Source organism: Nanorana parkeri, unplaced genomic scaffold (genome assembly GCF_000935625.1).
Source record: "Nanorana parkeri isolate BGI_ZX_2015 unplaced genomic scaffold, ASM93562v1 scaffold62, whole genome shotgun sequence".
Classification (NCBI taxonomy): Eukaryota; Metazoa; Chordata; class Amphibia; order Anura; family Dicroglossidae; genus Nanorana; species Nanorana parkeri.
Genome location: NW_017306330.1, coordinates 1,592,553 through 1,606,180, shown reverse-complemented (window position 1 = coordinate 1,606,180; position 13,628 = coordinate 1,592,553). Strand labels below are relative to the sequence as shown.

The following is a 13,628-nucleotide window of genomic DNA, read 5'->3' as shown; positions in this document are numbered from 1 at the left end:
TAACTAACATTAAAAATATATTTTTTTTTATTTTAGAAGCAGTTGCTTTTATTATATCCCGAGGCCAAATCTAAAGGTCGTGGCTAATTGGCAACGTAGGCACTGGGCTCAAGCTACCTATGGATGAATGTCACTTAACCGATGACCTTTTTGTACAGCAACAAGGTTGGCGTTCTGGTACGGAATTAAGGATAATGTGAATTAAAACAAAAAACATAAAAATATGACATAAAAAGCATAAAGCAACGCGCCTAATTGCTTATTTTTTTCACGTTCAGGTTTAACAGCCAATTTAGAAAAAGAAGGAAGGGAGAGGATTCATTCTAAAAGGTACAAAAATACGGAGCCAGAACCTTGTTACTAGTAATTGATGCACATTACGGCAGTGATAAAAGCGTAATACGCGGAGAATCGTCCAAGAAGGTGTCATTTTTGGAAAATGAAAGTGGAAATCCTGCATATCAATGGCTCCGTATAATGTGATGGATTTGTGCTGCTCTGATGGGGGAGAGCGTTTAATACAACAGATTTTCTTACAGACGGTGGAAAGTGGAAAACAATTAAAGTTAGCGAGAATGATATATGTCTTAGTTCGGCCCCGTTTGATGTTTTATTCATTCGGGCGGATTTGGCTTTCTCGCGTGGCGCGGAGCGGGCAAAGGGGGCGGGAGAGTAAACAGGAGAACAAAGCTCAATTTACAAGAAAACTGGGAAGTTGTGTTATGGTTTAAGGGAGTACATATAGTCGGAGTTATTACCGCATTGTCTGCCATGATAAAAAAAAATTCGGGCTTGCCGTTGGATGTTTTATTCATTCGGGCGGATTTGGCTTTCTCGCGTGCCGCGGAGCGGGCAAAGGGGGCGGGAGAGTAAACAGGAGAATGAAGCTCAATTTACAAGAAAATTGGGAAGTTGTGTTATGGTTTAGGGGGTACATATAGTCAGAGTTATTACCGCAACGTCTGCCATGATAACATTTTTTTCAGGCTTGCCGTTGGATATTTCCATGACTGCGCTTCGCACTGGTTCAGTCGACACTTTATGGTTCCTTTGGGCCACCACACCACAACCCAGTTATACTTCCTTCACACTACCCAAACCCTATTCAATAGCAGCCAGGGTTTCCATGCACTGCAGTGATGATGGCCAATGAGAGTCACTGTGGGTTTGGAACCCCACTGTGTTACACTGGCACTAGGACATGGCACCATAAGCTTCTTTTCTGCACACCACTTCTTGGGAAGTCATTTTGGCTAGCTTGTAGCAATTGTTTTATCTTGGCTGGAAGGCTTGCCTTGTGTTGCACTTGGCACTTAGGCATTTATTTGACACAAGCAATTTTGACCCACAGATTACGGAGGGTGTGGGTACCTTCAGGGCCGACCTTGATGCCAGGGGGGGGTCAGGTATTTTGCCTCTCTTTGGAAGAGCCCTCACTAAGTACTTCGTAGACCGGCTTCGGCATGGTTCCTAGGGATCAGTGTCCACCTGCCTTTGGTCTAGGTGGACTTGAGTACCTTGTCCCGTCTGGGTAGGGCTGTAGCTACCATGTGGCGAGTGAAGCACTTGCCTCAGGCACAGCTGAGAGGGGGCGAAGCCAGGGCCAGCCCTGGTTGCGCCCCCTCGCCCCTGTTGCCATGGCGAGCACAGGACACCATTGGCAACAGGGGCACCAGGCGACCAACACAGCTGTGGCTCGGCAGGCAGAAGAGGAGCGGCACAGGCTCCAGCTTCTCCTCGGATCCACGCTGCTCTCCCCATATGGATGGGCGGAGTACTCTGTGTACTCAATATCTTTTTCTATTTCAAAAGGGAAATGTCAGGGGTCTGTTTAGACCCCTGATATGTCCCCCAAAGCCCCCTAACAGTAAAAAAATAATAATAATAAATGAAAAAAAACACACACACACACACTAGACATGTGCAAAGTCTAAAAATGAGTTTTGGACGAAATGAACGGAAACAAAAAAATGTTTTCATTCATTTTCTCAAAGTAAACAAATGTTTATGACTTCACATACCACACACGTCTGTTGGGTTGGGGGGGACCATTTTATGTTCTTGCCTCGGGCGTAAAAGGAGCTAGCTATGGCTGTTGTTTGGGGTCTTGTTCCCTGGCTCCCTCGGGGGAGGGGGGTCACTGAGGGATTTGAGGCCCTTCCTCTTCAAAGGAGGACCACAACACCCTTGTGTACTTTTTGTGTGGTGTGACTTCACACTTCATTTCTTTGTTCACATGGGTTTGTTTTTGATGCATGCACCATGGGCGTTAAAAAATATCTGTATGTACTTTGAGATATGGCTCTATAATATTAGGATCCATCATTGGATGTCATGTTGGCCCGGGACTATAAAGGGATGATTTCCTGGCTCCACCCACTATAATAAAATTAGGAATAAACACAATGCTTTTGGGATTTGTGATGGGAAAAGAGACATGTAGATGCATGATGCTCAGTTTACTAAGCTCACTCACCAAAATAAGGATCCATATTTCCAAGAAATAACATGAGATTTCAAAATTATAGTCAAATGGCTAAAATAAAGACCCCACAATTTGTGCTAATTTCATTACATGTACACTGTTTCATGAAGGCTTCACACTGGTTCAGTGGAGGTTTTTTGGATCATTTTAAATAGATGCCAACTGGTCTCGCTGCCGGGAGTCCCTCATCTTGGCCTACTGTCTTGCCAAGTTCATGTCCTTAAAACATGGCATCAATCTTATTTGAGTTACTGCACACGAACAGTAACTCAAAAAGGCATTGATTGTGGGGATCACATATTTAGGGGCAGGTTCTGAGAGGAACAAACACATAACACGGGTGAGATGGGGGGTGCTTGCATATACACTATATTGCCAAAAGTATTGGGGCACCCTCATTGGATTCAGGTGTTCCAATCACCTCCATGGCCACAGGTGTATACAATCAAGCACTTAGGCATGGTTCACACCTGGGCGTTTTACAGCGCATTCCGACTTCCAAGTTCCGTCCCTTGCGAGCGACCGCGTTGCAGGGGGGCAGAGGCGGTGGGAAGTTTAAAAGTTAAACTAAAAACGAAAAAATATTTTATTTTTTTTAAATAGAGAAAATAAAAGGAAAAAAAAATCATATCGCCAGTGAAACGCGCGTTTCACTCAACAAAATAACGCAAAAAAAAACGAGCTGAAAAACGAGCATACAAAGAACGCTCAGGTGTGAACCCAGCCTTAGGCACGCAGACTGCTTCTACCTGACCTCACAAATGCGCTTCTGGGAAAATGGTCCAACATTCCCATAGACACACTCCTAGACCTTGTGGACCCCTTCCCAGAAGAGTTGAAGCGGTTAGAGCGGCAAAGGGCGGAGCCAACTCAATACTGAACCCTATGGACTAAGACTGGGATGCCATTAAAGTTCATGTGCGTGTAAAGGCGTCACAATACTTTTGACAATATAGTGTATATAGGGATGAAGTCTAGGTGAGGGCAACCCACAGGCATGGTTTGGGCATGCCCTCTTGGTAAGTGAGCTGACCAAATATTAGCCATGGGAGGCGATAACACTGTCCCACAATCCGGGACCAGGACATTGGTAAATTTGCTTTTGGTCAACCTCACCACAACCTGTTTGTATTAGAGAGAGGGATGTATTTATTAGCCTCTAGAGGGAGAGCTGCATGATACCGCAATCTTTTAGCTACCATGGCTAGCATGTGCTAAGATAATAGTCATGCATGGCATTGCTTTCCCAGCAGAATAGCATTTATTTTACTGAAGCACGGTGTATCAAACAATTGCCATTTCATCCTCTGTCACATCTCAGTGCCGTTGATCTCCTGTAGATTCTTCTAGTCTACATGCACTCCGGCAATGGCTGCATGGCATTTCTCAGGGGGTGGGGATGTCCTGATGGTGACAATAGTCTATGTAATGTTAAAATGGCCACATGTGAAAGGGTGACAACAGAGGAGCTCTAATGGCAGATGGGGACAGAGCGTTGTCACCCTATAACAGCCAAGGACTTTCATGGCCAAATCACTAATAAATGAATGAAAGTTGCAGATCTAAAAGGCTGAAAGCTGCGTTTGAAAAATGACATTATGATGTTAAAGCTCTTGTGAGATTTTAGTGATGGGGCTCACATATACATTTCTACACAATCGCAGCTTGATGCCTAGAACAGCTCCAAAAGCATCTTTAGGAGGAAAATAAGACAGGCCTCATTTAGCTCCTTCATCCTTTTTTAGATCTTCCCATGTGGTAGTCAGCTGTGCTTGACGTATTAATAATGAACTCCAGGCATATACAAATTAAAAAAAACAAATCTAATCAATAAAAATCAAGTCATCTTCTATTTTCAAATGAAATTCATGTATTCCCCTGCACGAGACTGCAAGAGAATGGGGACAAGCTCGGAGCTAAGCAAGGCTCTACTACTTTGAGCAGGGCTGCCAGTCTAACACTGAACGTGCTTACAGGAGGGGAAAAGCACACAACCACATCAGCTCCTTTTTCATCCAGTCACAGGCTGGGGGTGTGTCCTGGACCAGGCTCCCCTATTTAACTGCAGTGTAGTCTATAGGGAGGTCATGGAAGCGGGTGTGTTGCCCAGCAGGAGTGTCTAGATCACACCAGGGTGCCTTATGACCTCCTCAGGGGTGCCTCAAAATGTTTACACAGCATCATGCGTTTCCATGGTGCAGGTGGGCCATGGTGAATAGAGAGTGAAAGGAGGGATTATGATGTGAAAGAGTGACTCTGATGTGAAAGGAGGAGGTTCCTAATGTAAGGGGGGGCACATGATGTACAGGGAACTCTGATGTAAAGGGGAATTCTGATGTGAAAGGGTGACTCTGATGGGAAAAGAGGAGGTTCCTAATGTGAAGGGGGGGCACCTGATGTAAAGGGGGGCTATGATGTGAAAGGGGGCTTTTGATGTGAAGGGAGAATTCTGATGTGATGGGGGAATGCCACTTTTTGTGTGTTTTTTGCATGCTGTCCTACCCTAAAAATACTTACCAGACTCCTATCTCAGATAAGGACCTGGTATGGATTTTGGAGGGAACACATCAATTTTTACATTTTTCACATTTTAGACCGGGGGTGCCTCAAGATTTCAGGGGGTGCCGTGGCTGAAAAAAGGTTGATAATTGTCGATTCAGTTGTGCATTTTGCTTGTTACCTGGAACTTCAAGCGGACTGGTGTGATCTGGTCCAATCACAGCCCAAGTAGCCACCCCATGTGCCCAAGCCCTAACGCACCAAATGCTTTCTTTTACCCGTGCGCTGTTGTGTCATTGAGACATTGAGACATCAGACAGCTATTTAATTATGTACACAACCCAGATGTTATCATGCAGAACTTGTGGTATTGCGACTCCCATGTTGCCGTAAACTGTGTTGGATGTTGCTGCTATATAAATGCTAATTGCAATGATAAAGCTGCCGCGGAAAATAAGGTCAGGAAAATGTTCCCTCTCTTTTTATTTTATGACTTCTCGGCTCCTTCCACTCTCAGCGACTCTTCCGGACTTGCAGGGATTTTGACTGGTAACATGTCATCCATCGCAAACCATAATTAGGTCACAAAGCAATTAAGTTCACTCTGCACCCCCGTTGTGTATTGCTGCAGCATGAAACTGGGGAAATCGTTGTCAGACAGAATACATTTTTTTAATTTGTGATTTCATCTAATAGAGTCAGAAATGTCAAGGAGGAAGACCGAAAAATGTGGGAACATAGATGGATGGATTTTGTTTTACGCACGGCTGCATTATAGAGATCTGCACAGTAGGATGATATCAATAATCTTTTACTACTCACACACCACTGGCTGGCCACTGTTAGTTGATTGGGGATTGGTTCCTAGTACTTAGCATTATCCCCCCTTATGAACTTTACTATAGGAAAGCCAAACTCAAAATTAACAAATGGAATGTAACCTAGTAAGAGAGTATTGCCCTCCTCTCCACATTCTGTTGGCCGGTCTATGTGTCTATTGTCAGTAATAAACTCTTTGTACTAAATTCTCTCCCCACATTTGTTCCCCATGCTTACAATTACCAATTACATGAGTGCACGCAGTTTTGGGTCAACTTCAAACTTGGAACCTCCACCATCACTTTCCGTTTGGCCTTGTCTTTTACCAGGTAATGTTCTCCTTAATGTTACGACTGCCCTTCATTTCCTGGATGTCTTCCATCTACCATGTTATCCCTCTCCCTTTCAATACCGTACTCTCTTCCACAATCTTGCGCAGCTCTTTAGCCAAGTTTCTTGCTATACGGACAATAATATTGGCATTTTCTCTTTAATGTTCCTTCCAACAGACGTAGGTTTGCTTCATTGACTTTTTGCAGCACCTCTTCACCCATGACCATGTCCATTCAGTCCATTTTCAAGGTCCTCCAGTAAGGACCACAGTTCAAAGTTGTGATCTCCTATTTTAGAGACATTGTGAGGGAAAACATTTTTGGACCATACCTGAGAATGGACCAGCAATCTGGATTGTTCCTCATCGGTGTCTCTAGAAACTTTGTTTGGCCTTGGTGATTGCAGATCAATTGCCAGGTAAACAGACTGTCTATGACCATACTGAGGGGATTTTGTTATATGATGACCACCACTTTACAAGCTTTACATGAAATACTGTGATCAAAATATGGAACATCAAGCAAATAAAAATGTAAAAGCCCCATCATAAATTACCACTATACAATTATAACTGTGTACTCACTGGAACTGTAAGAGTTCTCCTTTTAAAGTGAACATATGCGGAGCCAATGCAGGACAGAGACGGGTTCCTTTAACTGACCACTTTACCCTTTTGCCCTGACAGAGAGGAGAGAAAAAGCTTTAGGCCATTCTAGGAAGAGCTTGCACAAGGCTCAGGACCCTCCTCCTGCTCCCACATGAATGGTACATGGTACTGGTGATTGTAGAAAGGAGGAGTAACATAGTCCCCATACTCAGATGTACCAGATATATTACTTTTCTCTGGCAGATGAAGATAGAGAAGTGGAAACAAAGGGTGCAGAAGTGAAGGGGTAGGGGGCAACTAAGTGAACCTGTAGCTTTGCCTTGTATAAATGCTAAAATTCCTAATCAGGCTGACAGTGGGAGTGATGGACAAGCCAGACAATTAGGTAAGTCACCCATTTACTCTCTGATCTTCTTCTCCTGGGGTAACTAGAGATCGCAGGCTATATGGTGGAAAGATCTGGGTAGGAAGCACAGGGGGAGGTGTTTTGGTGGCATGTAGTAAGGCAGTGATCACGGCAACATAAAACTGTATTACATTTGAAGCTACAGCAGCAACACAATATGACCAAAATTATGTGGACACATCTACAAATGATTGAGTTGAAGTGTTCCACTGAAGGGTACTGGTAATGCTAAATCATATTAAGACAATTTAGAAAAATGTGCTGCTCCATCCCATGGTCCCATGGTGCGGAGAAGGCCCTTTTCTAAACCCGTATGACTGTGCCCCTGTGCACAAAGCTCCATAAAGAAATGGTTTGAAGAGTTTGATGAAGAAGCTCAAGTGGTCTTCTCAGAACCCTGACCTCAACCCTATTGAACACCTTTGGGATGAATTGGAATACTGATTATTAACCAGGGCTTACCACCCAACATCAGTACCTGACCTTACAAATGCTCTTAATGGGTACAAATCCCTACTCCAAAATCTTGTTAAAAAGCCTCCTCAGAAGAGTGGAGGTTGTTATAGCTTCAGAGGGAGACAACTCCCTATTAATGCCCACAGTTTAGGATATCTAGGTGTGATTGTCAGGTTTCCACCAACATGATAAGTCCTAGGATGTAGGAATGCCGGGAGACGAGGAGAGACACAAGGTAAGTCTATGGATGGCGTGCACCCGCATGCAGATACTGTGGGACAGGAAGTGCCAGCAATCACAGAGGAGGCAGCGCTGGATCGGAGACCTGCAGCAGCGCTGGAGAGAAGGCTGAAAACGACAGGAAAGAAGAAGATCGGATTAAGAGACATCATTTAAGGTAAGTGCTTTAATTTACATTGGGGGGAGGGAAACATATATTTGACTTTAATGTCACTTTAACTGTTTATAATTTTCCAGCACTGAAAACAGTGCAGAAGATAACCTTTACAAATGCTGTCCATCCTTCTTCCTGCCTCCTGGATAGTAAAGTCATAATTTGGCTACCTAGGCTATGAGATATAATAAAACCAAATATTAAAAAAAGAAAAGGTCATCAAAAAATTCATTAATTTGAGCTCCCTTTGCTCAATGGGTAATTTGGAAGTCGTTTCTCGTTTTTTGCTGTTCTAAGTGGTTATGAAGTTTGCGACTCTTTCAGTACTTCATGAAACTTTTAAGTGGCCGTTTTTCTTTGCATACATGTTAAGCAAAAATTGCCCTGTTAAAGTGCTCGGCAGTAATGAGGCAGTTCAGATAGGTATAAACTATAGTTCAACTCCGACAGGGTGCACCGTTGCTCATATCTGCTTTACATATCTTCAACCTGACCCCTTTTCCGATTAAAATTTGCACATTCCTCGGTGCAGATAACCAACGGGTGTCAGGAATGTACTGTATTCCACGAACAACCGTCTCATCAAAACCTTTCATGTAGTTTCTTAAGGCAAGGCAGCTTAGATTTCGAAATGTAATAGATTTGATTCTGAAGCTCAAAGGGTTAGTCATTTTCAAAGTGGCCCATTTCTAGAACCAGATAACCAAAATTTTTTTGTGTCTGTGCCCAACCTCATTAAGACAAAGCATAGACATAGAATAAAAGCACCAAAGCAAAAGGTGAGAGAGTTCAAGATGCTTTTAATGGTTCAGAATACTATCCTATCAATAAACCTAACTTGTTTCAGGGGTAATAACACTGCCCCTTCATCAGGGCTTAGAAGATGGAACATGATCTTGAATGCACTCAAATAGGGATGTTCAGATACCAAGTACAGTACCTGGTACAAGCACTGATACTTTTCCACCTCCAAGACTAGACTAGAATTAGGAGGCGGCTGTCATTTTTAAGGAGCATATGGGGCTCCTGGGATTTGTGCACCCTGTTTTAATGTAGTATGATTTTATATCTATCTATCTATATATATATATAATGCACCAACACTATTTTTATTTTTTCCAGGCCAAGTACAAGTACCGACACTTGTCCAAGTACTCATAGATACAATTCCTGATACATTTGTGTTTAGTGTCATGTGCCAGTTGTTCTAAAACAATACAGACTAATGATTTCAGGACAGTGATGAAGCACCAGGGCCCAGTCACAGCTGCAACTCCTGCAACACTGGTCATTCTCGTGAAAATGTATCAGCACTGGCATCTAAACTGGTATCTGAACATCCCTAGACTCAAATATATCTATAACTGCATGGTTCTATAATTGATCTGGGGAAAACTCTCTCTGGCCAGCATTGAGGAGTGCTGTGTGTGTAGCCACCTCCAGATATAATTCTGTAGGTCTTTTAGGCTCACATGGACACAAAAAGGAGGTGTTTACCATGAAGTTTTCATCCCAACCCCTGCATTTGAAAGCATGTACCTGGCTTATTGGATTACCGTATTACACAATTTTGCATCCATCAGGGAAGGCACCACATTGACCCCAATTCTGCACACATTATTTGGCAAGCATGGAGCCCTGTACTTTGATGGTTTGCCCCATCTGGGAGATTAGAGTTGACTGGACAGAGACTTTAAGAACACAGGTGCTCCACCACCTATGTACATGAAGCCTTAAATCCCAACTCAAGCTTAACAAAATAGTTATTTGTCCTATACCTATACTATGGTCAGTTAAAAAATATCTACATGAATATGGAAAAGATTAGCTGCAGGGAGATCACAGTTAATGCTGTGGATTAGTCCCTTGCCCTATGCTTGTCTTTTTCTTAGGCACAGCTTCCCGAGTTCAGGTCCTCTTTAAAGCCAAAAATAACAATGTAAAAATAAATTGCCCATAATAAGATAACATAACAAAGACCTGTTTCTGCTGCTGTATGTCATCTTTAGTGCAAAGGTTTCCTCCGCAATATTTTTCTCTACCCCGAGTTATCCTAAGTCTGATGGCCAGCATCATTCAACCAACTTCCTCTGAGCCCCGGGCCTTAGTGGACCCACCCCTAGCTTGTGACTGGACAATGACAGGAGAAGCAGCACAGTGAGGATTTCAACTCTCTGTCACTCTCCTTTTATCGGCGTGCTTCTTGTCAGCACATGAACTGATTGGCTCCTTGTATTGCTTCTTCCTTTCCCACTCAAGCCCTGCTGTATAGGGACTGCAAGAGGCCAATACCAGGTCACATTGATACTTACACTGCTTGCATTTTAAAACATTTAAACACATGCATCAATGTTCACAGCGCCGCATTAATTTGCATCACTTATATCTACCCGGAGTGACTCAGCTTCTCTGCTGCATCATAGGTTAACTGTTTTAATACAAAGAAAACTCAACATTTCTGGCTTTTTGCTATATTCTACAACAGAGAACGGAGGAAGGAGGGGCCAGTATGAGCTCAGAGTTCTCTCTTTTACAATGTGAAGTATTGACATGTCTGACAACATCTGCAGCACACAAATAAGTAACTTAAAATGGACCTTATAACATGGAATTTATTCCGCCAATCAGCATTGGGAAAGGCAACAATGAAATAAAAACAGTATTATTATGCCGGGGAGTACAGATTTAAAAAGAAAATAGACAGTTCCTTTAAGCATCACGATTTGCATGCTAACAGCCATAATGAATTACCGAGTCCCGCTCTCACCCTGTCTTGTCATCTATGTGACTATAAGACGTACACCATATTACAATACCTGCGAGAGAAGGCTGTGGACCGCGCATTAATTATACCATCTCGCGTAGCGCCAGGGGACTCCTTTACATTAGCTGTGCTACAACTGCTTAACAATGTAGATTGCAGGATGGCGTACGGCGCAGCAATCACGCTAAGGCACAAGTCGAAACACTGTAACCCGGTGATAGATTGCAGACCCTGGGTAATCACACCGTATAGAAGCATTCCATTAATTGGGAGGCCATTAAGAATATCTTCAGCAAAATACCCAGCCGTGCTTTGCCGGAGTGACTGATGGGTTTCACTCACGGAAAACCGCAAGCTCACAATTCATTCATCACATACGTGCATCTCGCCTGGAAGTCGCTGTACATCAGCTGCCATTTTCTGGAAGTTCCTGGGCTACTCTCAATGAGCAGACGTTTGCAGAAGCCAAGGAATGGTCATCGCTCTTTCATAATGTCCACACAGAACACCAAAAATGTTTAGTGCAAATTCCAGCCACACATATTGTATCATTAGTTAAAAGGGCCCAATGAAACACTAAGTTCTGGCCACAATGACCTATTGCTTTGCTTGGGATGGGCATATAAGTCAAATCACCAACTAGCTTCTAATAAAAGTGGCCACAATCGACCACCATTTCCTTCATTCTTATGAATGTTATACCTGCTTATCTCTACAGAAAATTGGGTCAGTTGTCAAGAGCCCATCAGTATGAAGACCATCTGAAACAACCAACCCAATTACATCAAAAGCTAACCACAAACGCAAGTGTGTATCCACGTGTTTCACATTTTTGCTGCCCCATTTGCATGGGGCTTCCATATTGTTGGTTATCAGCCAATCAAACTATGCAACAGGTGCTTGCTTAGATTGGTAGGTCTGCTACATAATTTAGGAGAGTTGGGTGTCCTGACTGGTCATCATCCTGGATGAACATTTGATAGGGATCGGTGAATACATCCACCCCTTGCTACTAATTCACAGGAAGTTCTCTTGAAATGAAAATGCAATGTATGCAGTGCAATGCAATGTCTTAAACAGACCCTGAATGGGCAAGGTGACAGAGTCTCTTAAAGCCCACCCCAACCACCTTATACTCAAACAACACAACCCCCACTGCTCCTTCTGTGGTTGCCACTGCAGATAATCCACTGCTTCCGATGTGGGGGGGCATGTGAGCTAATCCTAATATGCAGTGATTGGCCACTAGGTCTGAGTGCTCTGACATGACAGAGAGGGTTACGCAATTGCTGCTGTTAAGATACAATCAGTTTTTTTTACTTTGAGACAGCCATGGAAGTAGTAGCGGTGAGGGAGTGAGTATACAGTGGTCAGCATGGGTTTTAAACAGTTCCTGCCACATTGCCCTGAATGAGCAAGGAGTCAGGGTCTCTTTGTTGGGGCAACTCCATCCAAAATTGATATGTTGGAATATTGGGGTCGGCAACGACAAGTCAAATCACCATCATTATGGGTTGAACTTGATGGACCGGTGTCTTTTTTTCAACCTTGATAACTGTGAAGCCAACTAGCTTATAATGCAGGGGTAGGCAACCTTGGCACTGCAGCTGTTGTAGAACTAGAAAATAAACTTTAAGATCCTCACAGCTACAGGCATGACTCCCGGAGCCAGGCATGACTCTCACCACAGCATGAGTGCCATGGTTGCCTACCCCTGTTTTAAGGCCTTTTTGGAGACTCCACTGGTGAGTAATTCCTGTACCAGTCTGCATCTCCACCAAGAAGGACTATTCACCAGTATCTTGCTCAACATTATAGAGAATGCATTGAAGGAGCCATATGGCTTTGTAATGGCTGTAGACATTAGACATAGCTGGGTATTCCAGCAGCTATATGTTACCATCTGATTGCCTTAGAGATCAAAGACTCTGGTTTGTTATTTGACATACCACCTCAAAACAATAATAACACTTCTGCGTGGCATCATCCTTTAAATTACAAATTTTTTGTTTTTTAAATAAAATTTGACTTTAAAGTAAAACTGTCATGTGATAAACATGGGGGGCTGCCATTGCTGAACTCCTTCTGAAATTGCTAGATGCCTGGCTGTCATCAAAACCTCCTAAATCACTGACCGGAACCAGCGTTTGCAGATCAGGAACACTGGATACATCCAGAACGTCTCATCTGCCAGCCAGGCAACTGGCATATTCGGCAGGAGAGCTCAGTGATTGCAGCCCTCCTATATTTTCTGTCGGCGGCTTTCCTTTAAACAACATCCAAGCTTCCAGTCAACAAACTCATCAGAAAACAAGAAATAAAAGCCTGCATTTTGCATTTAAATGCAGCATTAAGAACGAGCAAACAACTGCGACAAGGCTTTTAATATTTCACAGCACAGAGCGCCGTCAACAAGCGGCGTTGTGTGATGGCGCACGGGCAACCCGCTGGGCCCCCTCACGCACCAGACAAGAGAGGCAGAGAGCAGTCGAACTGCTAAACGACATTCAGGAGGAATCACGCACGGAGGCCCGTCAGGAGGGCCTCACTCACCGGTTGCTTTCGGAGTCCGCTTCCTGCGATCCCTGAACGCCGCGCCTGACTGCAGGGCTTCCAGCAAGCTATCCATCACGCCTGTCTCGTCGCCCTCTGTTAAGGGAGAAAAGAAGACAATGCAAAATTAATCTCGGCGCAATTAAACTTGGACAATAAAAGGCGTGCATCAAACAGTCGCATTTTCATAAGACAACCGTATTAAAGGCATACATCAAGCTTTAGCGTTACAAGCGCTGTCACTCTGGGTAGGCCGCGCTCCAGCTTGGTTTTACAAGACTCTGTTGAACGAGATTCAATTCTTGCCCTGAA

General features: G+C 43.7%; 1 protein-coding gene across 1 annotated transcript in view; it reads right to left on the bottom strand.

Moving 5' to 3' along the window:
* The window catches only part of DIAPH2 (diaphanous related formin 2), a 909,560-nt gene that overhangs the window by 134,386 nt on the left and 761,546 nt on the right, over positions 1-13,628 (bottom strand). Inside the window, exon 26 of the mRNA XM_018576282.1 lies at positions 13,317-13,412. Within this exon, the coding sequence (XP_018431784.1) occupies positions 13,317-13,412 (96 nt within the window). The remainder of the gene's footprint in view (positions 1-13,316; positions 13,413-13,628) is intronic.